This window comes from Carassius auratus, chromosome 34 (genome assembly GCF_003368295.1).
Source record: "Carassius auratus strain Wakin chromosome 34, ASM336829v1, whole genome shotgun sequence".
In the NCBI taxonomy this organism is placed as follows: Eukaryota; Metazoa; Chordata; class Actinopteri; order Cypriniformes; family Cyprinidae; genus Carassius; species Carassius auratus.
The window spans coordinates 24749037-24773047 of record NC_039276.1 but is presented as its reverse complement, the minus strand read 5'-3'; the positions used below and the strand labels follow the sequence as shown (position 1 = coordinate 24773047).

The 24011-nt window shown below is 39.2% G+C and overlaps 1 protein-coding gene across 3 annotated transcripts in view; it reads right to left on the bottom strand.

Annotated features, from left to right (window-relative positions):
- LOC113053604 (bone morphogenetic protein receptor type-2-like) overlaps positions 1–24011 on the bottom strand; it is an 87530-nt gene that overhangs the window by 47870 nt on the left and 15649 nt on the right. For all 3 annotated transcript variants that reach the window (XM_026218751.1, XM_026218750.1, XM_026218749.1), the window contains exons 2-3: positions 6396–6584; positions 5905–6075 (exon numbers count right to left, since the gene is read on the bottom strand). In XM_026218751.1, the coding sequence (XP_026074536.1) occupies positions 5905–6075; positions 6396–6584 (360 nt within the window). The remainder of the gene's footprint in view (positions 1–5904; positions 6076–6395; positions 6585–24011) is intronic.

Here is a 24011-nt window from a genome sequence, read left to right as displayed (position 1 = left end):
AGGCTTCCTGGTCACGGTCGTCACTATGGCAACCAAAACATATTCTAGTGGATTAGCACATGAATCGTTGCATTGTTGCAAATACAGTTAAGCATGTTACATGAAATGTCGGCTCATTTCAACACTGTACAAATAACAACACCGCCTTTCAGTTGGTTTTGCGATGTGGCACTTAAACTCTCAGTTTGTATAGAGTTAAATTTATCTTAATTCAAATAGCAGCTTCCTGCTGTAGTTATTATATCAATCTCAGCAATTTGAATCTCCGTGCCAGTTTTTCTGGACACAAACATAAAAGTTTTCCTTCGCTGTTGGTACACAGTTAAAATTTACTTGATCAAGCTTTTAAAACACTCCCATTCAAATTACTCTCGGACACACGCAGTGTTACGCGAGATTGCATTCACTTTGTGAACGGATACAAATGGGCAAACATTGTTCTCTAATGTTTAACGTTAACTTAGGGGAGTCGAATATCAAATTTGATTCGGCAGTGGAACACGCACTGGCAATCAAACTATATGAAATATGAATACGGGGACTTTGATAAATAGATTGAGGAACCCGCTCAAAACTATTCTTTATTCACCGATTTATATCCCTTTTGAAACACAACAGTTTAGCTCCGTTCAGCAAACAGTGACTGAGATAGCGTTTGAGACACTGGAACACGCAGTGAAATCAAATCAGCTATAAAACAAGGCATTACACAAATGAGGAACACGCTCAATTTCTACCTTATTGCACGATCTCAGATGTTTACTTTTAAGTTCACTTACTGCTGTTAACAAAGGGGAGACGGACTCGAGTTAAAGTCTCCTCTAGCTCCTTTCATTCAAGCGGGAGGGCGCGCGCTGCTTACGTCACACTCTCAAACACACACGTCTCGCAAGCTTCTCATCTTTCATTCCTTTAGCAAAATCAAAGATTAAATAACTTGGTTTATGCTCACAATTTAGATTAAACTGCCCGCAATCATTCTCCACCATTATAAATGTAAGGGAAACAGGTCAATTTAGCTCAAAGGGAATCATTTAAGATTTTAAAGGGAATTTGAACAGAATCACTGTTTCACGGCTGTTCACGGAGACGCGCCTGCGGTTCAGTGAACGAGCCGTTTAACATCAAATCTGCGCTGGATACTAATATCCAAACTATAGTGAAAACACTATCAATTAGCACAGTAACAAGATCGGCAGTTTAAGACATTAACTTGTAAGCACAAAACACAAGATACTTCTCTTTTCAATATGAATAAGGCTTTATTAGATAAATCTAAGACATATAAACTAATCTAACACATAAACACACGCACACACACATTCACACAAGTTGCAGGAAGGTCGAAAGTTAGGGAAAGATGAGTTTAAGAGAATGGAAATATGGAATCCCAAGTTAACAGCAATACGTTAAATTGCATAAACATGAACAACCATCAATCACGTAATTAGCGCTCGCATTGAGTTCCTCAATGAGGTTAAAATTATATTAGATACACCAGTAAAGGTCACAGTCTGGAGGTAAAGTTACTTGCATCTCCTGTGAAGAAGGAGCCTCGGTGAAAGGGCTATCCCGAGGTCGTTGATTGGCTGGAAGTTCAGTCTCTGAAGTGACGTCTTGGGAAGCCCGTGGTTGTTGGGCGTTGGCTGAAAGTGCAGAGTCGTGTTCGCTGGTTGAAGTTGAATGGACGTTACAAAACTTAACTCAGAACACGAAACTCTCAAACGGAAAAGAAAAGAAATAAAGTTTGACGAGACTAGGTTGTGTTCCTTCTCATAGTAGCAGCAGGCAGGCACGCTGGAACCGCGCTCAAAGAACAATGATGACTACCGCATGGCTAGATGCTACAAGCTAAAGCTGGGTAGCAAAGCTACAAGCTAAAAGCTAAGAGCAGGCATGACTGATAGCACGAGCAATGCTAGAACTAAAAGCCGACATGGCTAATAGCAGCAGCTAGACTAGAACTAAAAGCAGACTAAAAGCAAGGCATGACTAAAAGCGAAATTACATCGTGTCCAAAGTATTTAAAACTTCCTGTTGGCCACCCCTCAAATGTTGCCTTGACCAATCAGATATGTTCTTGAGTCTTGGGTATCATAAATCATTTGTTTATCTTACCAAGCATGTGGTTCTTGCCTCACAGGGTCTAATTTTGGACATGATTCCTATAACATGATTATGATATATTTTACAAATAAATGATTGTCAGGACAATATCAAGCAAGAAAATGCGATTATTTGAATACTAGACATGACTAGGTATCCTATAGTTATCAAAAGACATACACAATAAGTGATTATACATGATAGTCAAATGTGTGGGTTACACGTAAATGAATATGGAGTTAAGCAATGGAATGATTCATTCATAAGTCTTTTTTGAGTTCATTCTGGTCCATATATAATGTATAAAAAGGGTTTCTTTGCCATTCTCTGGCAAAGGACTTTTCTGTGAAGACAAAGGTTTAAAGCCCTTCCCCCTTAGGAATTTCAGTCTGGTTTCACTGGCTGGGGGGGGAAGTCAATGCAAGTATTTAACTTGATCTCCTGGGTTTACATGTGATGTCCAGCGTTGCATTCCAATCACGAACAATAAATTTGACAATCTCTTCTTCGAATTAAAATTGTCAATAATTGTTCTATTGGTGTTAATGTTGAAAGCTGTTGTGTGAACAAGTTGGTTGGTTGGTTATCTTGCTTGGTTCCTGTGGCACTAGAACTGATTTATGACTTCCTTGAGGAATTCAGCTCATGTTTCAATGCACACAGCTCTGATAGACTCTTTGATTTGTCTGATTTGACTCATTTCTGCTACAGGTGAACTAACCCTTTAAAACCGCAACAGGCAAAAATGTAGGAAACCAAAGATAAAAGAAGAGGATATTCTATAAGCATTTCATGTTTGTAAAATCTTCTTGCATGAAAGTCTATGTTCGCATGACATAAATAAAAGCTAAAACAGTTCAGCAGTGTGAGCCACAGAGACGGTTGTATTGTATTGATGTCAGAACAGCTGGGCACCGCCTCAGCCTCGCTGCTCATCATAGCAGGTGTGTGCACATCCTCAAACGCACACACACAGAAACAAACACTAACAAAGTGCCTCTGTGATGCAGCAGAACAGCATCTTTGATACTATAATGTAAACTGTGAGCATCATCTAAACTTATGTGTTTGTGGAGTCTTTTTCCACCTTCTGTTCTTGTTAGCGAAATAAAAGTACTGTGCCACCCTAATCTTTCTAAACTGTTGCTCACTCTGCAAATGTTGGAAAGCTTGTGACTTTCAACATAGACCCCCCCTTTTGGACTTAAACACACAATTGCACGGCAGACAAATTCACGCCTGCTACTCTGCAGGATTAAAAGTGAAATAATTCCCTGTCACAGCCTTTGGTTTTGGTAAGACACCCTCCTTCTGTTGAAATCCTGCTTTAAAAGCGTGTTTTTATTGTGCTGCCCATTTTCTGAATGCTGAAAAGCTGCCATAAATAATAAGAAAAAACAACAACAAAAAAAAAACAAATGAGTCACCACAGCAGCTCTCCAACATAGAGAGTGGGGTGAGGGAACATTTCCAAATCTGCACTTCACTTATCTATAAAAAGCCCATGCGTTTACGGAATAACACATCCGGTGCCGGGAACTGTGTGTTGGAGGGATGAAAATATTGGTAAATGGATTGTATAACAAGTGAGGATCTCAGCTGCCTCACACTCAACGGGGAGCACATCAGCAGGATTAAACATGCATGTGCGGGCATCGTCCATCAATGCAAATGCTACAATTTGCACAAGATCTTAGAAATTATTTGCATGTGCTGCAGACTGCTGATAATGTCAGTTCAGGGTCTTTCGCTCTACATGTTGGCATGTCTGTGGACAGCGGCAGGAGACAGCTGTGGTTGGGTGGTGTTTGGTTCCAGTGCATGGCCTCATTTGGCACCCTGCTGCCATACACTGTAAAATGAAAAAAAGAGGGTTTGACCAGCTCTGTGGTGGCGGTGAGGGGACAAACGGTCCGATGCCGTCTGAGGATACAGAAGACACTCATGTGTGGGCATTCTGCCCGGTAACATTCGACATCAGACAGACGATTGGCCAACATTGAGTCTTCAGAACTCAAACTCTGTGGCCTCTTCACGCAGGCATGGCGCCAAACGTGGGGCTCTCTCCCCTGCATCAATGCATTCAACCTCTCATCTTTTCTTTAGAGACAGATTAATGTGAATGTTGTTGTGCAAAATTGATTTCCAGGGTCAAGCCTTCAAAGTTTAAACATGCATTCATTTCCCAAATCAAAATGTGCTTCAAGGCTCTTCGCTTGAGAAGTCGTGCTACTGGAGAAAGAGAAAAAGAGACTAACAGATTTATTTCACTATTTTTCGCTTTACAGTTCGACTGCGTTTGTGGGGACTTATTTCTCTCCTTTCAGTAGGGCCATCCGTTACTTTCTTTAGATACACTCTCAAACGCAACACAACAGGATAAAAAGAACTGAGTGAGTGCGCAAAAGAATGAGAGGGCACAAAAAAAAAAAAAGAGGTAAAGCCTTGGTTTTGTCCTTCGGTAAGGCATTAGAAAGCATTTGGAGAGCAAGGATGGGAAATTAAAGGCTGTGTTGATTAATTGAAGGCAGGAGGACTGAGCTGGAATCTAGCTAGTCTCATAGTATTTATTAACCGGAGACACTGTCAAGAGGAGCAGACGGGCTCCTCAGAGTTTAAACCAATTGGTGGAAATACAAATGTTCAATGTGACAGATAAAGTCTGTATTTTCAATTTAAAATATTCAATTGGCTTTTTGTAGATTCAGTACCTCATTTTTCAATGTAGAAGGTAGCTTGCCAGTTTAGACTACTGAACTGGTCCCTGCGTTCACCACATGGCAAAAATGAACCACTTTGTTGGCTTCATTTCTGTAAACACCTCTGAATTCATTCAAAATTACTAGCTTGACCAATGGAAACCAAGTTAAGAACACTAAACCACCTTAGGTTTTTACAAGGGGAGCTAAACCATTACTGTTGGATCTTATGTGTTTCAAAAAAAATTATTAGAAGTAACTCATTTTGGAAATTTTTATAATTCTTGGGTGCGTCGGCAAGCTGGCTGTCGAGTAAACCAACTTGCTCCATTTGCATACTAACAATCAGTATGCAATACAAAAATGCTTGAGAATACAAGAGAGCTAGTTTACAACAACGTGTGGGCATTTATTTTGAAAAGCTATGACCTCATGGATGAGAGGATGTTGACCTTCCATCGACTACATAGAAGTCAATACGACTACTGAGTTTTCTTATCCAGCATTCCAGAGCCCAGTCGATACCATAGTTAGTAGAAGAGAACTAAACTGACAAATCAACAGAGTACAAAACACACCGTGATTTATATAATCAGATAGACCAGAATAGAACTCGATCCCATAATGCACCACTTTCTTTATTTGCAGACACAGTTGAATGCCTTAAAAGCAGTTAGCATTAATGTGTTTCTCAACAGTAAAATCACAGTCACCCACACACAGCTTCTTTAATGTTAGTAATTGAGTATGCTACAGTCGGTCATTCTAGTGCAAGTTAATTTTAGCAAGCTTCTTTCTTTTTAGGGTTAATATTACAATAATTAATCTGGCACTCACAATCATTGTCTAAAAGAGTACTTTATAGATTTGGACTTAAACACTGTAAACTGATGATTTATCTGACAACATACACGCTCTTATGAGACTGTTACAGAGATCATCGTGAATTGTAGTGAGACTGATGACAAAGGATCTTGCTAGACCAGTTCTGCTGTGTCACAGAAATCGAATCCGGGCGTTGACTCTCAGATGGGATATGGGGGTTTCAGATGAGACCTACACATGAAGAAGCGCTCTGTTTAGTGATTGTAGGACTTACGGGTGGTGCTGGTGGGGCTGGGGACCCAGTTCTCTGTGAAGTTGACGTTGCACATGTTGGTGCTGCAGCAGCAGAATCTGTAGGTGCCATTCTGGATCTGTGACGGCGTGGTGGTAACCACGCAACGGTCGTCATGGCAGTCCTGCTGGTCACCAATGTAAGTCCAACAGCCTGCAAAGAAACAATGCAGATGGTTGAGTGAACGATAGTGAGACACTGAGATAGAAAGTCTGTAAAAAAGTGCATGGATGAAAAACATTTGTGTGTGTGTGTGTGTGTATATGCATCGTAAGGTCCACATTTCTATGAAAAGGGCCTGTAAGGGGTAGCTTCATTTAAAAGAATAGTTCAGTCAAGATGAAAACCAGTTGCTACAAATTTTGCAATGATTTTTTCTGGTGAACTGTCTCTTTAAGAAAAACACAAGTCAATGGCCAGTCATCATAAGTATATATGCAGAAGTTTTTATGGGTGTTTGAGTTCATTTTGACCTTGTTTGACCAGGCGGATCTCTCCGTCATGTGTTTTCTCCCACAGGCCATAGCAGCGGCTGCTCTTGCTGCACAGGATGGTGTTATTTTCTCTGGTGATGTGCCAGTCAGCAGCCACGTTCTGCTCATCCACCTGCTGGTGCTGGTCATTAAATGCACACTCCCGCTCTCTCTCCTCACTCTGAGCAGCTGCCGAGACACAAAATGAGAAAAAAGATGAGATTATTAACAACAGAACTCCAGCAGGAACACTTGCTGTAGGCCTACATACACACTATGGAAAAGCAAAGTGATCATTACTTATACCAGGCCCTTTGAGGCAAGTCCACATGGCAGCCATATTGGAAACACCCCCAGGTGGCTATTATCTTGTAAACAACTATTTAAAGTCACCATGAAATCTATTTTCTAAGTGCATGTTATAAATCTTACTGTGAACAATGCATCTGTGTAGGTTTTATTTTTTGAGCTCATAATTTTTAATCAAATTGTCATAACTGGACTTCTACAGGATTCTCCAATCATTTTGCCCCTGCAAGCATCTTTACTAAACTCAACAACCAATGGATAGAACCCTGTCCAACGTTTTGTTTCTTTTGTGATAATCAATAGGGAAAGATCGAAATCTCCAAACCTGTTGGCTGAGATGGTCAATAACGTATTTTAACATCAATAACGTATTTTAACATCAATTACGTATTTTAACAATTTAATCATCAAGAAAAATCTTTTTTGTTGTACACGCTTAACGAATTATTATTATTTTTTTTTGTCAAAGTTAGTGTGTTAAGTATGATGATATACACATACATACATAAGTATTCTTTTTGATTTACTTCACCTTAAGTCATCAAGAAAATCCTTTAATAATATGAAATTTCTTACTCTTTTAACAGCCATACTTAGGTTAGAAATTAAAATACTTAAGGTTTCACAATGCACAATAAAGAATTCCATAGTAAACTCCACATACTTCTACAGAATTCAAACACACATCATTCAACAGAGTCCTACACATCCCCTGCCTGTTGCATTCTCATTTATTACCAATTTTAATAAAGCCTTCAGCTCCGTACGTTCATCTTTAACACAGATTTCCCCCCACAATCAGTGCCGGATGCCGTGTGCACCTACTTGACTTTTTTCAGTCCTACAAAATGATTTCCCGCCTGGAGGAAGTTGAAGAGTTCATTCTGTGCAGAGGATAATCAGGTTGAATGTGGGCGTGTACTTCTGATCGATGGCTAAACATTTGATTAATCGGATGCAAAAGGAGGGGGAGGGGATTTGAAATGGTCTGATGGCTTCATGCTGGGAGCAAAACACCTGGGGCCCCCACGGCACCTGCTGCTCCTCCATCCAACCACGTACACATTCACTTACGTGTACACAATGCGCACCACCCAAAAAACTCCCATTACAGAGCTTCCCGTAAGTCACTGTAATGACAACAAGGGAAGGGACGGGGAAACAACAGTGTGCTGAACGTAGGTGTAGAAAATGAACCTTTTGAGCGGTGCCGTGTTTTTAGAGAACACAAAACCGTGATGACAGATAAGGGCCCTAGCCAACGGGACTGCCCTCATTTCCATGAGCAGAGCCAGCAGGGCTGAATTCTGCTGTCGGCTGATCGCAATCTCCGTCGCAGCTGGCCAGCGCTCACCCCAACTGTATCCAATGAATTAATCCTCTCTCTTTACCACACTGTCATGCAAATTGTCGGGCCAGTGTCTGAGTTACCGAGAGGGAAAAATTATAATGCCACTCATTTAACAGGCTTGGCGAAGTCATGCATCTGGACCATTGTATACACCGCATTCAGACAAGTGAGCTGGGAGGGGGAAAAGCCCCCTGGTAGCATCATCGCCGGTATCCACGTCCCCTCGGAGTCCAGAGAGAGAGAGAATTGCCGCTGTATGTCCCTGGGGGTGTCCTTTGTCTGCTCCTCTACAGGAGCGGAGCCTGAAACGGTTGCACCGGTGTGCATCCCGCAACACACACACACCAGCAAGAGGCAGCGCGAGCACAGATGAATGTGTCCTCAGCGTAGCTGCGGATTCCTGACGCTGCAGGACTCCTCATTATACCAACCAATCCTTAATCAAAAACACGGCTGGTCGACCCAAGACCGAGGTGTAAAAATGGTCCCTTAGGGGCTTGGAGGGAAAAAATAATAATAGTTTCAGTTTGCCGAACCCTTCTTCAAGACAAAACACAGAGCTCCACTGGGGGCCGATAAGGGTCACTAATGCCTCCCAACTATGGGGTAAAGATGGAGGATCCAGTCTCAACTGACGGTAATGAGTGCATGAGGGCTGAGCCAGATGGATGGCACTCACGTCCTCTTCAAGCATTTGTTAGGGCAGTTACGAGAGAGTGACCGGGGTGTAATATCACATTCACGTTGATTGAGTATTTTAAGCCCCTTCTTTGTTTTTGTCAGTGAGACATTAGGCGCGACAGTTTCCTGTAATTTGGCAGTGAAGCCGCGCGCCTATCCCACAACATAGGGGTGCAGAGGGAAAAGAGAGGCCTACAGCAGGGCCTTCAGATCCAATCACAAAGCAACACGAGGTGAAGGAAAACACTGAATCATTTTGGCTGGCTCCAGAGCAACGCCTCAGAACATAAGTGGCTTAAGAGTCTGTGCGCTGGAGAAAAACAGCAGGATGCTAAACCTTAGAGCAGGTCACTCAGACAAATTCTCTGTCTATTAGCATAGATTTGGTGAAGGAGCTTTCTCAACTGTCGTCTTAAAAATCAAAGTGAATTTTCCTCTCTGAAAATGGACCCATGTTTCTGAAATAAAAGAAAACAAAACAAACAATGCTGGTTACTTGAAAAGTGTTTTTACATTTGTTGTTGGCACTTCTCTTTTGCACTGATGAATTTGATGGAGGCAGAGGTTTGCTCAGGATGGAGTGTTTAATCCCAGTCCCACAAGATTCTATCCTGCTTCTGCCTGCAAGAGATCTTTGCCAATTTTTCAGTCTCGGTCTGGTTAGATTTAGTCTTGTTCCTGTGTCATAGGCTATATTTTTTCCAGTTCCCAAAATAAATAGGCTTTCCATTGCCATCACATTCATTTGAGAAACAAAGATAATATCCAACCCTGTGCCTACGTAAAATGATGTGCAATAGATAATATTATACAAATTACATTTAAAAGACATCTCTTAAAAACATTAAATAAACTTTTGTGTCAATTTGTAAAAATAATTTTTACTGTATTATATACACATTAGGGGGACTGTAAAATGAAAAAAGGTGCTGCTGGCACAATATATTTGCCCTGAAATCTCAAGTGATGCTTTTGTCTCATAAATAGGACTGACAGCGTTATCTAAATTCCTTTCATGCCCATACAGTAAAGCTGGGACGAGAGCATTCTGGTCAAGCGTTTTCCTCATATCGTGATTAATTCATCTTTCACCAACTGGCTCCGTTCCATCCGGACATGCAAGATGGGCATCGTCGAATCTTCCAAATCTTCCTTTACTTTTGCCTGGTGGGTCACAAGAGAATAATCCTCCACCTCTAGGTGGCAGGGTGCTCTACTTTCCACCGAGAAAGGACACCAGAAAAGGGAAGAGGGTGGAGGCAGGGGAGGGGAGAGGGGATTGTGGGATTGTTTTTGGGAGCAGACTTTACCAGCCTCTGTCCTGCTACTGTTTGTGCACCAGCTCAAGGTTAGAGCTGCCGCTCAGAGACATGTCAGCATTTTCCCCAGATAACACTCAACTCTGCCTTACTGAGGACCTTCAGCCCGCGTTAGTCCCACCTCTCAGTCTTCATTTTAAAGGGAAAGTGCAGTCAAAAAAACTGGTGTTCTCCACAGCAGCAGTAGCTGACTTGTCTGCTAGTGCTGGGAAAAACAAAATGTGCTTTCTTTATAAAGCAAACAAACATCAGAGTAAAAGGACTACATGAACCTAAGCAGAGTACAAATCGTGATTAATTTATTACATCTCCGGCTGAGGCCAAAAGCCAAGGCAGTGTCTGCCAAAGAGCCGGAGGGCCTGCGGCCGTTTCCTTTCGAGTAGATTATCTGAAAGTCTGGCAAAGGCCCCATCTCCTGCCAATGTCTTTATGGACAGGGAAGCTGTCAGGCTGGCTCTCAGATACAGGAAGGTAGAGGGGGAGTGCTGGCCCTGGAGGGGGCACCAGCAGAAACCTCTCTCCAGCTTGGCCTACGAGAACTTGGGGGCCAAATGAAAGCAAGGATGATGGTTCAGCAATTCCAGGGCCATCTGGCAGAGCAGAACCACGCAAGACCATCAGTCAGTTAAATTAAGTGGCATATTTATACAGCTTGAAGGTGAAATGCAACTAGCGTCATCAAATAGAATTGAAAATATATAGGTTTCCTGAATACTCTTCTCATCTGCCATCAGTCGGTCAAACAGACTGTCCCGCCTGCAAAGTTGCACCACTGGTCAATTCAATGTTGCTGTTGCAGTCCAGTCAGGATGCTGAAAGAAGCTTTACAATTCCACAGAACCACAGTATACACATTTTAAATCAAATGGACCATGTACCATATCAGTATTACAGATTATGATTATCTATTCTGGATCGGTATGTTTAAATGCACATGCTAATTTTCTATTTTTTACAGTTAGATTACCTTAGTTGTCATCTAATGCTCACCATAAGTTATTTAAAACATATTTTATTTACATCAAAAATTAATCAAAAAAAGTCATTTGATTGCAACTGCAATTACAGAGTCCCGTTTTCATGAGGACGAGCTCAAGGCGGCGATCAAACACAGGAGAGAAAAACAACAAATCCATCTTTTTAAAAGGCAGGAATTTATTTGGACTTGTGGTTTCATAAGATAACATCTACCGGGCCTCAGGGACCATCAAGGCCATCGACTTAGAACAGCCAATTGAAAAATAATACAATTACTGCTTTACAGCTTTTGTCCCTTTAGCTCAGGACAATTTGTGTTCATTGTATCTCTATGAACTCGTTTAATCAAAGTTGAAGAGAAAACCCGGCTGCACAACAAACACGTGCGAGAGAGATTCAGCTGCAGGGTCATAACATATAAAATACATGAAAATGTATCTTAAAAAGTTTAATGCCAGTGATATCGGGCTTTATAGGCTTTCTGAAACAAAAACATGCCTCTAGATAATTAGCAAATCACCAGGCAGAGAGCATTTTAATGAGCTGAACAGAGAGCTCACAGTGCTACTCAGTTTAATAATAATAATCAGAGTATCGTCCACCTCGTCCAGGACATTACTTCCGCAGGACTCCAGCTCTCCATCCCTGAACGCAACCACTAATGTCTGCTTTATATCATGGTCATCTCAATAAGATTAGCTGAATGCATATGAAAGCAGAACGGATGTAGATAGATACAAGACAACAATGTGCTTGCGCTGTTGGTTTCAAAATAAGGCTAATTAGTTATTAGATTATCTTCTGATTACTTCTATACACATCTGATATCTTTCCCAATGCTTTCCTTCAAGCATATGTGCATTGTGAGCAAAAAAATATCAAAGCCTTGTTGCGGCAAACTAGCCAATCTTAAACTATGCTAATGACCTTCTTTGAAGTGTTTAATATGAAGCATTTTGGACAACTTGCCTTGTGCACTTTTTTTCCCCCCACTATTTCTGAACCCTCTGGCATTTTTTCATTTTTTCAGGATTTTACTGCAATGTGACATCAAGGATGAATATTATAATATAATGATATTAGTTGCTGACCATTTTCACTATCGATTTTAATCATTTGGTTGTTCCAGCCCTGCTTCGAACCAGGGTTATTATCGTAAGCTTAAAATAAAATAAAATTTACTTGACAAACATCAACTAAATGAAATTAGAAATGTTGCCTTGGCAATTAAATAGAAGTAAAAGTAAATAAATAAATAAACAAACAAACACTAAAAATAGACTAAAACTCAAATAATACAAAATTACACCTAGCAATATGTAAACCATACCTAAAATCACATAGCCAAATTAATGAAAACTGAAACTATAAAAAATTTATAATAGTACATAATACTACACTAAAAAAAAAAAAAAAAAAAAAAAAAAAAAAAATCTGTAAAATAAGGTCAAATGTAAAGTATTAATTTGAAGGAGTTTTTTACACAGGTGTTTTACCTGTAATTTGAATTTTACACTGCAATGTGTTTTGTTTTAGAGTTGACAAATGTCTGTCAAATAAAATAATGGATAATGTCCCGCTAATGAGCTGCCAGTACATGTTCTGTGATTTTACGGATTCATTTTTTTATAGTGTCAAATAACTAAAAAAATAACTGCTTAAACTACAAAACAGACTCAAACGAGTCAAGCACCAAAATGCAATATGTGTTTTGCTACTGCAGGCATTTGACGGAGGTTTCATAAGTGTGATATTAGCGTGCAGTGCCTGTTTGGGGCCCTTTGGGAATTTTTTTGCCATTGCTCAGAAGTTTTACATTGCATTACAGTACAGCTCATCTGCCTGTGGCTCTATGAATGCAGACTGACAAAAACAGAGAGAGCGCGTGCGAGAGAGAGAGAGAGGAAGTTTTCCCTGCAATTCCACTTCCTCAGGACAAAACTGACCCGCATAAGTGGCGTTGCTGCAGGCTAATGTTAGAGAGTTTTGTAGCCATTTGTCCCACAGAGAGTTGGTTGAAGAGGAACACAGGGATGTGTATACAAGAGCGGCCCATAAGTCAGTCATTAATCATCCGAACAACACAAAATTCTTCCTTCAAAATGGCCCCATGCAATACAGCAAAGCAATCCCAAGAATACAAAACCACCCCGAAGGAAACATAACCATGCAAATGGCCTTTTCTCTACAACAAAATGGAAGTGATTCCAAAATGTATTTATTTTTCTTCCATGTGAATCAGCCATATACTGCCATTACGGTGGGATGACTGTTTGGTAAATGGACAAATGTCACATTCAGCCTGTTGGCAAAGTCTAATGGGAACCTCTAGTATATTTTGAGTGTGAGAAGGAATTACACGCCACACAACAAGACACTCTGACCTGAACCTCACAAAAAACAAACCTCAACCTAATGAACAATCATGACCTCTGACCAGATCCTACTGCCTAGTGTCCTGACAGCTGGTGGGAGATATGTACACTGCCATGTGTGTGTGTATATCTATGTCCAGACTTTGAGGGGGCTAAGCGGGGGAACAGATAAGTCTGTCTGGACCCCTCCCCCCTCCTTTTTTTTTCCTGACAAACCAGGCTCTCCCTTAATGCAAGGGAGTCCTAAAGCTGCTTTGGCCTGAGTAACCCCAGTGTCTCTTTCTGTGTCCGTCTGTCTGTCTGGATAAATCCAGACGTAAAAAAAAAATCTGGCTGCTCTGAGGGGCTGATTGGTTGCAAGAGGAGGTCAGCGCAGCAGGTGGCTACAGAGGAATGGAAAGTTCAAAAATGCAAACCCAAGATATATAATAGATAGTTCAAGTCGAATCTGAACTCTAATTTGCTGGGCTTCAAATCGAAATGGTTGTAAAATGGTGATAAACACAAACAATGCTACGTTGAATGGCAGCAATGTTACTTAGTAGAAGAATGTTCACAGTCTCCAAACATAATTACAAAAATAATAATTGCAATAATTAAAAAAAAAGGTTTCTCAAATAATCCCAAAATACAAAATAAATACGCTAAATAAATATTCTTTCACTCACAGAGTGATAATTATTTTTTTTTTAATTAAAACACTAAATTAAATGCAACTGAATTCAAACATAGAAACCAATGTTAAATTAAAGGTAACTGACTTAAAACATCAAATATATTTATTTGAATTAAAACATTAAAGAAATGAAAATTAAATTAAAGCATAAATTGAATTTAATTTAAAAATAACAACACACATGTAAACAGACAACATGGGACATTTGAACTATGGCATTTGGATGAAATTTGGTGCTTTTGGTACATTATCACATTATGGTTGCTTGTCACTATTTCTGTTTCCTGTCATAGCAGGGGGTGAAGAATGAATGCACTTGTCTAGAGCACGCTATCCCATCACCCAGGCAACAGACATCATGTAGCCGAGTCTGGCTCCTGTGTCTAAGCAGCAGAAGACAAAACATGCACGTCTTAACATATGCAATTCTCACGCATGTAAAACTTGTGAATGACGTGAGTGAAGGTCGCAAGAGGAAGTCAGATGCTATCTTACAGCAGAGCTGACAGAGAACAGGAAAACAAAGTAAAGTGTAAACTGTGGTGGAGAGCTGCCACAGAACACACCTTTTCCTCTTGGTTTGTGTAGGATCTAGACATGTTCCTGCTTTCCTGGTGAACAGTGCCGCTTTAAAACTCGCCCCTGATTCATCGCGCCAAACAAGACACCTTTAAATAGTGCGACAACTGTAAAACCTTCACATGAACCGTGTCTCGTGGAGGGTTTTCTCAGTTGGATGTAGCAGGCAGTGGTTCAAGAACAGCATTTAACAAGTATGAATCAACAGAAGCAGGTGCGATTAAATGGATGACATCACTCAGAAAACAAGGAAACACTTTCTCAGTCGGCTCACCTGTCGGCCCACCTGCGGGAAAGCAACCAGAGGCACTGACACACCCTTGCTCTTAACACTACAAACAAATCTCTCTGATAGTCAAACTCCTACCAGGACAAGTCCTGACACGCTCCACCTGCAGCAAGTCATTGTACAATACACACCTTTTTTTATTGGCTAGACGGCAGTAGTAGTCATGAGGACGATACATTTCTGCAAGGAGAAAGTAATGCCAGTGGGTTCAATGACGTGTTCACAACAAAGAAAATGAACAAAATAAAAGTTTAAACATATTTGCCTTAGAAATTTAAGTTCTTAGAAATCTACACTTTTTTTTATATATAAATTAATAGATGGAAAAAAAAAAAAAAAAGGTTACGTAATAGACCCAGTAAATAGCTATTACTAACAACAATCTACATACTGCCTTACTTTTCGCAACATAGAAAGAGATTAATAAACGCATCTAATCCTAGATATGAGGCGGCGTTGAGCTTCACTAAGGAAGGAAAGTCTTAATAAGGAAGCTTCTTCACTGGGGAGGAAGCGAATGAATGATTATTATAAAGCATACTGACGTAATGAGCAGAAAGAATAGTCTGAAACTTAATTTAGTTTCACCCTGCCTCATACGGCACAACGTTCTAATTAAAAATGATGATCTGAGAACAAAAGGCATGTTCGGACATGAGCTAAACTGCCTCCATGTGATCCACAGTCAGTTAGACTGGATATTAGTCTTAGCCTCAGACGTCACACCCACGGACCGTCGGTTAAACGACTGATGCAAATGGGACACAAAAGTGGAAACACTTCAGAAGTGTTGAAGTCGTCATCGGATTGGTTGAATTCTACAGGATTTCCGCGAGACGTTACAAAAATGACGTGACGCCAAACCCCCTCAGGAAAGAAGAAAGCCGTAGTGTTTATAACTGTGATGACGAGCGCTTATCAAGATCAACTAAACACTGGAGTTTCTAAAGTATGTGAAATATTTAAATTTTGCGGCATAGAATCCTTCAAATATGTCAGAGTTTTACTCACTGCTCTGTTATTGTGGCGCCTTGAAACGTGACGATGAACAAAACAAACTGTGATTGGTTGTTTGACATGTCGGTCAAACGGCCTCATAGGCAAGCTTTGACCAGTGAAAGCTGCCATGAATTCCAGACCTTCAGCTGTCAGTCTGGCTACGCGAGACTAGCTGGATATCGACAGGCTTCGAGACTGATGGTAAGAGTAAACTTGGGAGGACTGCACCTGCTGTCCTAGTCGGTCACACTACAGCGCCCGGACACGGCTCACTTATGTCCCATTCTTCCATACGTTCATCCATCTGCTCCACAGAACATGGACCTCACAGCTGATTGCATTATTGGAAGAAAAACATCAACACTGGAGGGACCAGAAGTCAATGCAATGTATCTTGATTGTTGTGTGCTTCATTTAGGCATACAAAAACAGGATTACATATAATAATGATCACAATACCATGTTTTCAATGCCAAATATTTAAACATACCAAGACTTGTTTTTCCAACTCAGTAGTTGAATTGCCGTGATATCATAATTTCCACTTAAGCAGAGCAACAGAGAGATGGTTAGAGATAGTACTGATTTTCTGATGTTAATGCAATATCTTAGAATGCAAGGTGGCCAATGGCCAGTATTAAGCTGATATATATTTATGGCATCAGATCAGACAATATAATGTAACAAAAATAAACAACACATGCATAATTTCTGCAACTACATTTATATTTATTCTGCATTTGTTGGTATAGCGGACTACTGTTTAAATGTTGTTTTGTTTTGTTTTTTCATAAAAAGTGAAGAACAGACATTTACAATTCTACAAAAGATTTGTAGTTCAAATTAACGACTGTTCTTTTAAAGTTTCTATTCAATTATGTTTCTTGAGCAGCAAATCAACATATCAGAATGATTTCTGAAGGGTCATGTGCCACTGAAGACTGAAGTAATGATACTAAAGATTCAACTTTGCCATCCCCGGAATAATTTACATTTTAAAATATATTCAAATAGAAAACATGTATTTTAAATTGCAATAATATTTCATAATACTATGTTTACTGTATTTTTGTTCAAATAAATGCAGTCTGACTACTGAACAAATATTATCATAAATAATAAATATTCACATGGACAATTTCTAAATAACTTAAGTTTGCTATAAATATTTCATTTTTTTTTTTATACAAATTGATCATTTATATTCATTTTAAAACATTTATGTTTTTTTTTTTTTTAATTCTGTATTTATTTAAAGGTCCTTTTGAAATTACTTTGTGATCATTTTATGTAAAAGAATCAACAATTATTCATCTCCAATACCACAATTAAATCTGAGCCTAAAACATTTTCATCTTGCACTTTCATGACAGCAAATTGTTGTCTCAAGGCCACTAGCTTGGCTCAATAAAACAATGCTCTGTTGGAAAGTAGAAGGTCAGCTGAGCTCTTGTGGGACAGCCACTATTTATAGTCCAATCCTACATCTAAATGATGCCAAGCCAAAACCCAAGTAGAGGCTCCAAAAGGCAGAGGTAAACATTCACATGCAAAGCATCACCTTTTCCCTTCCTTTGAGGGGATTGAAGAGGGAGAGAAAGGGTCCCAGCAGGGGAAATAGCCCTAAATTCGGACCCATCCCAAAGCTCTTAGCTTCGCAATAAATGCTGAATGGGCTCACAGTTGCATTTTGTGTTCCAAACGATGAAAGCCAGGAGAGAACTTGTTGATCATGTGTAGAGAACTGGTGGACAGTCAAGACATACATGTCCCAATCTGATGATTCAATTTGCACATTTACGAGACAGAATAATGATGACACATGGCATCAGATTGCAATGAAATCAGAGAAGCTCCACCGCAAGATAAAATTATGACGCTGTGATTTATTAGCAGTCAGTAATGGAAAGAGAAGCAGATTTTTATTGCATATTACAATGGAGACAATAAGCCTCTGGGCTCTTCCACGAAGTACGTGTGATAACAGTGCAGATAATTCGATGCATTAAGGCAGTGAAGGTAAAGATCGAGACGCCAGTCTCACAAGCTGGTTTACTCAGACCTAACCGAATCCATATAGACTATGCATGAGTGACTAGTTGATTAGTGAGGAAAAATGAATACATGTAAAACAATACAGAAAGCAAAGTCATTTCTACTTAACAACATTCATGACATGTATTTTCTATAATTATGGCCCAGACAATGATCAACAAAGTTAACTCAAATAATGCACTGACAGGATATTTCTATGTAGTATACTTGTTCCTGTTTGCAATTGTACTGTAACATGGCAACTCTGGTAAAATTACGCTACCCTCTCATTCACTGATCTGCTCCCCGCTATGCTCTGCTCACATGCTCTGCTAATAATAGCTTAGTAAGACTATAAATTATTTGGATAATTAGTAAAAAAAAAAAACCTAAAAAGTTATATCTGATTCTGTTGCATAAAACTGGATAAAAATAATATTTAATACTAATATATTTTCTGTCCAATTTTATTGTTACTTTTAATAAAAGCATGGTTATTTTATTGTTTTTTATTATTATTATTATTATTATTCAGTATCACTGAAAACATTGAGTTAAATTAAAAAGTCTTTATAATCATTTATAAATTATTTATAATATTTAATAAAAAAAAAAAATACTACAAAGCATTTCCAGTTTCGGTTTACAACCAAGTGCATCCAAAATTTTCCGTTTCAGCCCAGGATTTTGATAGCCACAATATTAAATTTACATGAGGAGAGAATCTGATCACATTTACATCCAAGCAAAAATGAATTAGTGATTAAATTCTATCCAAAGAGGCCTATTTCTATCCAAATTTTGGGGTAGAAAACAAAGATAACACATACAGGCTAACTGTACCGTTTTTATTTAATAAGAAGAAATAGAAGAAAAATGTAAAAAACTACAATGGAACAGAATGAATGGCTAGATGTGCATCAAAAAAATTCATGTCACACTCGTTTGAAAGAGTGTCCTGCACTAAACAGGCAACAGTGCAAATCAGTGAAAAGTCATGTGACTAAATAATAAACCATATCATTGCACCAATATCATCACCAAGCATCTGTAATAATGTGCCATCTCTAATAATGTGCCATTAAATGATTGGCTACTATTACCTCCCATAATTGTCTGACAAGCACTCACTCCCAGACATATGGCATCTGTCGCCAATCACTGACAAACAAGAAGTTCATAATACACATCCCCAGTTTTGGTAGTCTACAGGTCACACACAGTTTCCTACCAGCTAAGCATTAGTCTCATTCACAAGTAAACAATTGAAATGACTTAAATACAAACATCCTGTGCCAAAAATGAACACCAACAACAACAAAAAAGGCCTCAAGAGCGAAGAGACTCCTTTAAGAGAGGTTTTCAGAGAGGCAGGTTTAATATGCAGCTGCATCAGCCTCTGAAATGTGTGAAATGTGAGCTCACAGCAAGCGGCTGCTCCTCTTACTGATTGACGACGCTGAATCTGATTACGTGCCAGTACCTAGACCACAAACACACCTTGCTCCTTTTTACACCCTGCCCACTTTCAACATCCACGTAAACACACTGTCAGACACCTGCCGTTTGTCTGCCTTTCAAGGGGCAAGATCCAGGCTTAATCCTGCAGATTCATATTTCGTGCACCAGTGAGATGAGGAAGTAGAAAATGTCAGAGGGAAAAAGTCAAAACCAAAATAAACTCAGCCGTGTCCTTTAAAGCACAACGGCACCATATAGCACCTCATCCTGAAGAGCCAACACAGCCCGCAGATATACAGAGCTTAACAATAACACGAGGAAAAAAAACAAGTCCTCCTTGCACTAATTCTCCACCTCTTTCCCTCCCTCCCTGCACGTTCCCAAGGAATACTGCACAGACTCACATCTTAGTGGCTGGCAAACTTCCAGACTTCAGTAATGCACTAATGAGTATTTGGAGACTCCCCTCAGCATTGCCGACGCCATTTGGGACATGAAAAAGGACAAAAAGAAGAGGGGGAGAGAAGAAAACATTGGCTGGCCTGCTGGCCCGACAGTCAGAAACTACAGTGACTTACTGTCAGGGAGTTTACTGACGCTTATTTACAACACTGACTGACATGTACATTCATCGTTTGTGACGTAACATTAGCTCGACATATGCCACTGCTAAAACACACTAAACAAACACACGCCACACAAAAGAACAAAGACGTGGTGATCGGCGCCAGTGCAGCAAACATAAACCACAAGCAGGGATGCTATGGTGTAGCATGAAACACTCCACCGAGAACTCCAGAAATAAACAAAAACCTCATAAACACATTTAAATAGCACAAAAGCAGTGACGCGGCCCAATGCAGTGAGGGCTCAGCTTATCAACAGAGCTGGAGAAGAGGAACAAAACACAGAGAATAAACAAGAAATGAAGAAAAACAGAATGAATCACATAGCACATGAGTCATGAGCAAGAGTACACATAAGTGGTCTGCAGGGTCGCATGCACGATCAAAATAAAAGATGCGCTGTAAAAATAAGTTCTGACAGCGAATTTGCATGGTTGACAGCTGTTAATGAACAATTACCATTTTATATTTACCACTATATGAGATTTCTATTTAATGTGAAAGCATAAATCTAGGCTATCCCATGCCGTTTTCAAAGCACAATGTAAAATTGTGGCATTCATTCACCAAAGCTCTTTAATCAGCAGCAGCGCTACATCCAGAAGATCGTATACTGACTTGCCGGCAACCCGCCAAAATAATAGCCTGCTGATTTTAAATTTGGAATTGTTTTGGTTTTGGACGCTTTTATCCAAAATGACTTACAATTGGGGAATACATAAAGCAATTCTTCTTCAAGAGGCAAACAAAGAAAATAGTACTAAATATTAGCATTTTATTTTTAAGTTTACTATAAAATAATTGTATTTGTATTGGGCCTACCTTTTAATTTTAAATGGTATTGTCACACATTATTATTTTGTTTATAATTTTATAAAAATAAAAAAAACTAACTAAATAAAGTGCAATAATATTATAATTAATTCATTTTATCTAGTTGTATTTAATGGGTCACGCTATATGCAGTGTGAGGACCAAACCAAATCTCCAGGCTGAAAAGTGATGTGCACTCCTGGTCATGAGTTTTACTCCTCACTTCAATAGTTCAAACCCAGTTTCCTCTTTCCTCCAACTTTTATTATCTCCAGCTTGAGCAAAAGAAGTTTTCAGCAATTTTTTTTATTTATTTTTTTTACTTTTTTGAAACTTTCATGGACAGTAATAGTTGATCCAAAAGGGAAGTGACAGAAATTTGACTCACATCCAATTCAAACTTCTGTTATCTGCATGAGAGAAACAAATGATGTGTTTGGGTGCACGTGCTAACCTCTACACTGTTGAAAAAAAACAGCATATGCTGGTTCATTATGTTTTGAAGCTGGGATGCTGGTTTGAGCTGGTCCTTTGCTGGTTTATGCTTGTCCTTAGATGGTAAACTACAAAACTACGATGCTGGAATGAGCCAGTGACCGAGGAAGGTGGTCTGGAGACGGGAGGGGTGAGACGCACAGTCTTTTAAGCCCCTCAGACGCCACTCTGTTCTGGAGGAGGTGTTTGGGCAGTGAAGCTGTCAGCTCAGCAGGAACCACTGACACATCAGCAGCCTCACAGTTACTGCAGTCTTCAACACACTTCAACATTACAATGACCTAAAACAGCAGTCTTTGGCAAGTAAATGGTGAGTTCCTCACTAAGTTACACTAGGTTGGAAATTAATTGCAAGAATGACCCTCAGTGATACAAGTAATTGTTTTTGTTTTATTTTTGTTCTTCAAAATTCCAGGTCTCGACCAGGGATGCAACAATAAAAAAAATTCAGAAACGATCCGATCCCAAAGATTCTGAGTATTTGCCGATATCGATCCAATCCGATACCAGTGCAGTGCAGGAATGTAGAATTTCTATACCTCTCTGTGTTGACCTGATCGTCACTCTTTTGTGTGTTAAACACAATCTACTACATATAGACAACTTAATTTTAATTAAAATTATAAATGAAAAAAAATATATAAACAATTACTATTATAAACTATGTTAATGGATAATTCAGCAGCTAAAGATACTCTCGAAAAATCACGGGTGCACAATAATTGTATAAAATATAGTGAAATATTTTATTTACAAATAAAAGAGTAAATGAATTACTCTGAGATATTGGTTTATTTCGACTCAGAGTGAGTGTCAGTCACGGTAAAAAAGTGAATAACTTAAGTAATTTGTGGATTAATGTTTAATGGAGAAGTTAACCATTTCAAAGGATTCAGTCTGTACAAAGTTTAACCTGTTCTTCTTAGCGAATGATTACAAAGGGAAGATGTGCGTTAGTTTGAAACTTTTCTTTTAACAGTTTTAAACTCAATTATTGTGTATCTTGAAGAGAGTTTTATCGTTTGAAATGTAGTAACCAAATGCAACACGCAGTTTGATTTCAGCTTCAGAACACTTTAAATATAATGCACAAAAGAACATTTTTGCCTTAAGTGGGGCACAATAATAAAACAAAATAATATGCTTACAATATCGAATTTGGATCAGACTCGTCTGACTGTTAACCGATCCACAGAAAATGCTAGTATCGGAGCCGATACCGATCCTGAGAATCAGATCGATGCATCCCTAGTATCGACAAAGACCTCTGTTAAAGGTGCAGTCAATATTTTGACAAAATGTTATAGAATAAAAAAGGTCTTTAGTCAATAGCATATATGATGCTATACACCACACAATGACCTGTGCTGTTGGTCACAAATACACAAAATCTTAAAAAATCCAGCAAAACAATTAAATAAAAAATAACTTCTTAAAATTAAACATGGTACATATTTTGCATTATTTCAATTAAAAATTGTATATCTTTGTATATTTTAATACTATTTTACATTGTATAGTTTAATAATAAAACGCATATTTCTAGGGCTGGGTACCGAACTTCGATGCCTTTATGGTATCGAACGAAAAAGTTCGATACTATGAGTATCGAAACATTATTTATCTTTCGGTGCCAAATTTCGGTTCCAAAAGCCAAGCTGCAGGCCGTTTTTTTTTTTTTTTTTTTTTGCCAAATGGCTGTGTCTGTGTGAGCTTGTAGCATACGTGCATATTAGGACCTAAATTCGCCCTGATTGGCTGTCCACCACCATGTGACGTGACGGGGAGGATTTCTGAAGATACTCGCAGTCACACAACACAAGTGTAGTTGTTTTTTCTCAAAACGTTTCCGTTTTACAATGCCAAAGAGGTCTAAAGTGTGGCAAAGTGCAACATATGCGATAAGAGTATTGCAACCAAAGCCGGCAATACCACCAATTTAATGAAGCATTTGTTTGGATGAGTTTTTTTGCCCTCCCTCCCTGTTTAGTTTGGTCTACTCCATTGCGTATCTTTAAACACGCCCCCTTTCACGTCGTCTAAAAAAACAGAGAGAGAGAGAGAGAGACAGATTTATCCGGTACAGCGAATTTCTATAAGCAGCAGGCCTCTGTATAAGATCACTTAAAACATAACCGACTGTGTTTATGAGAATACTTGCAGATACAATTATTTTGATATAATTGTGTGTGTATGTGTTCATTCAGAAGTTACGATACGCGAAAGATGAATTAATTCTCTGTACGCGCATTGTCTGAAATGCTGCTCGCAGCGCGTGCTTTGAATGAATGAGTACAAGCTCCGATCGCGCAAATTGTTTAAAACACTTGAATCAGCAATATTTAGAAACAAGTGCAAACGATCAGCTACGATCAGTTTCACCCCTTCAAGCGAGTGAACAACGCGAAGCAAGTTAGGAATTTATTATTGGAGATGATCTATTATTGAACATCTCGAATGAATAAAGACTTCAAGTTCATCTGTAAAGCACATAAAGCTATCGTTTGAGTTTATAAACTTCTATTTCATGCATGATTCGTATGGATCTGATAACTGAATGCAAAGTGTGAGTTCTAGAAGAATGTTTGTGTCTTGATGAGCATGTAACGCTCACTAGGAGTTGCTAAATGA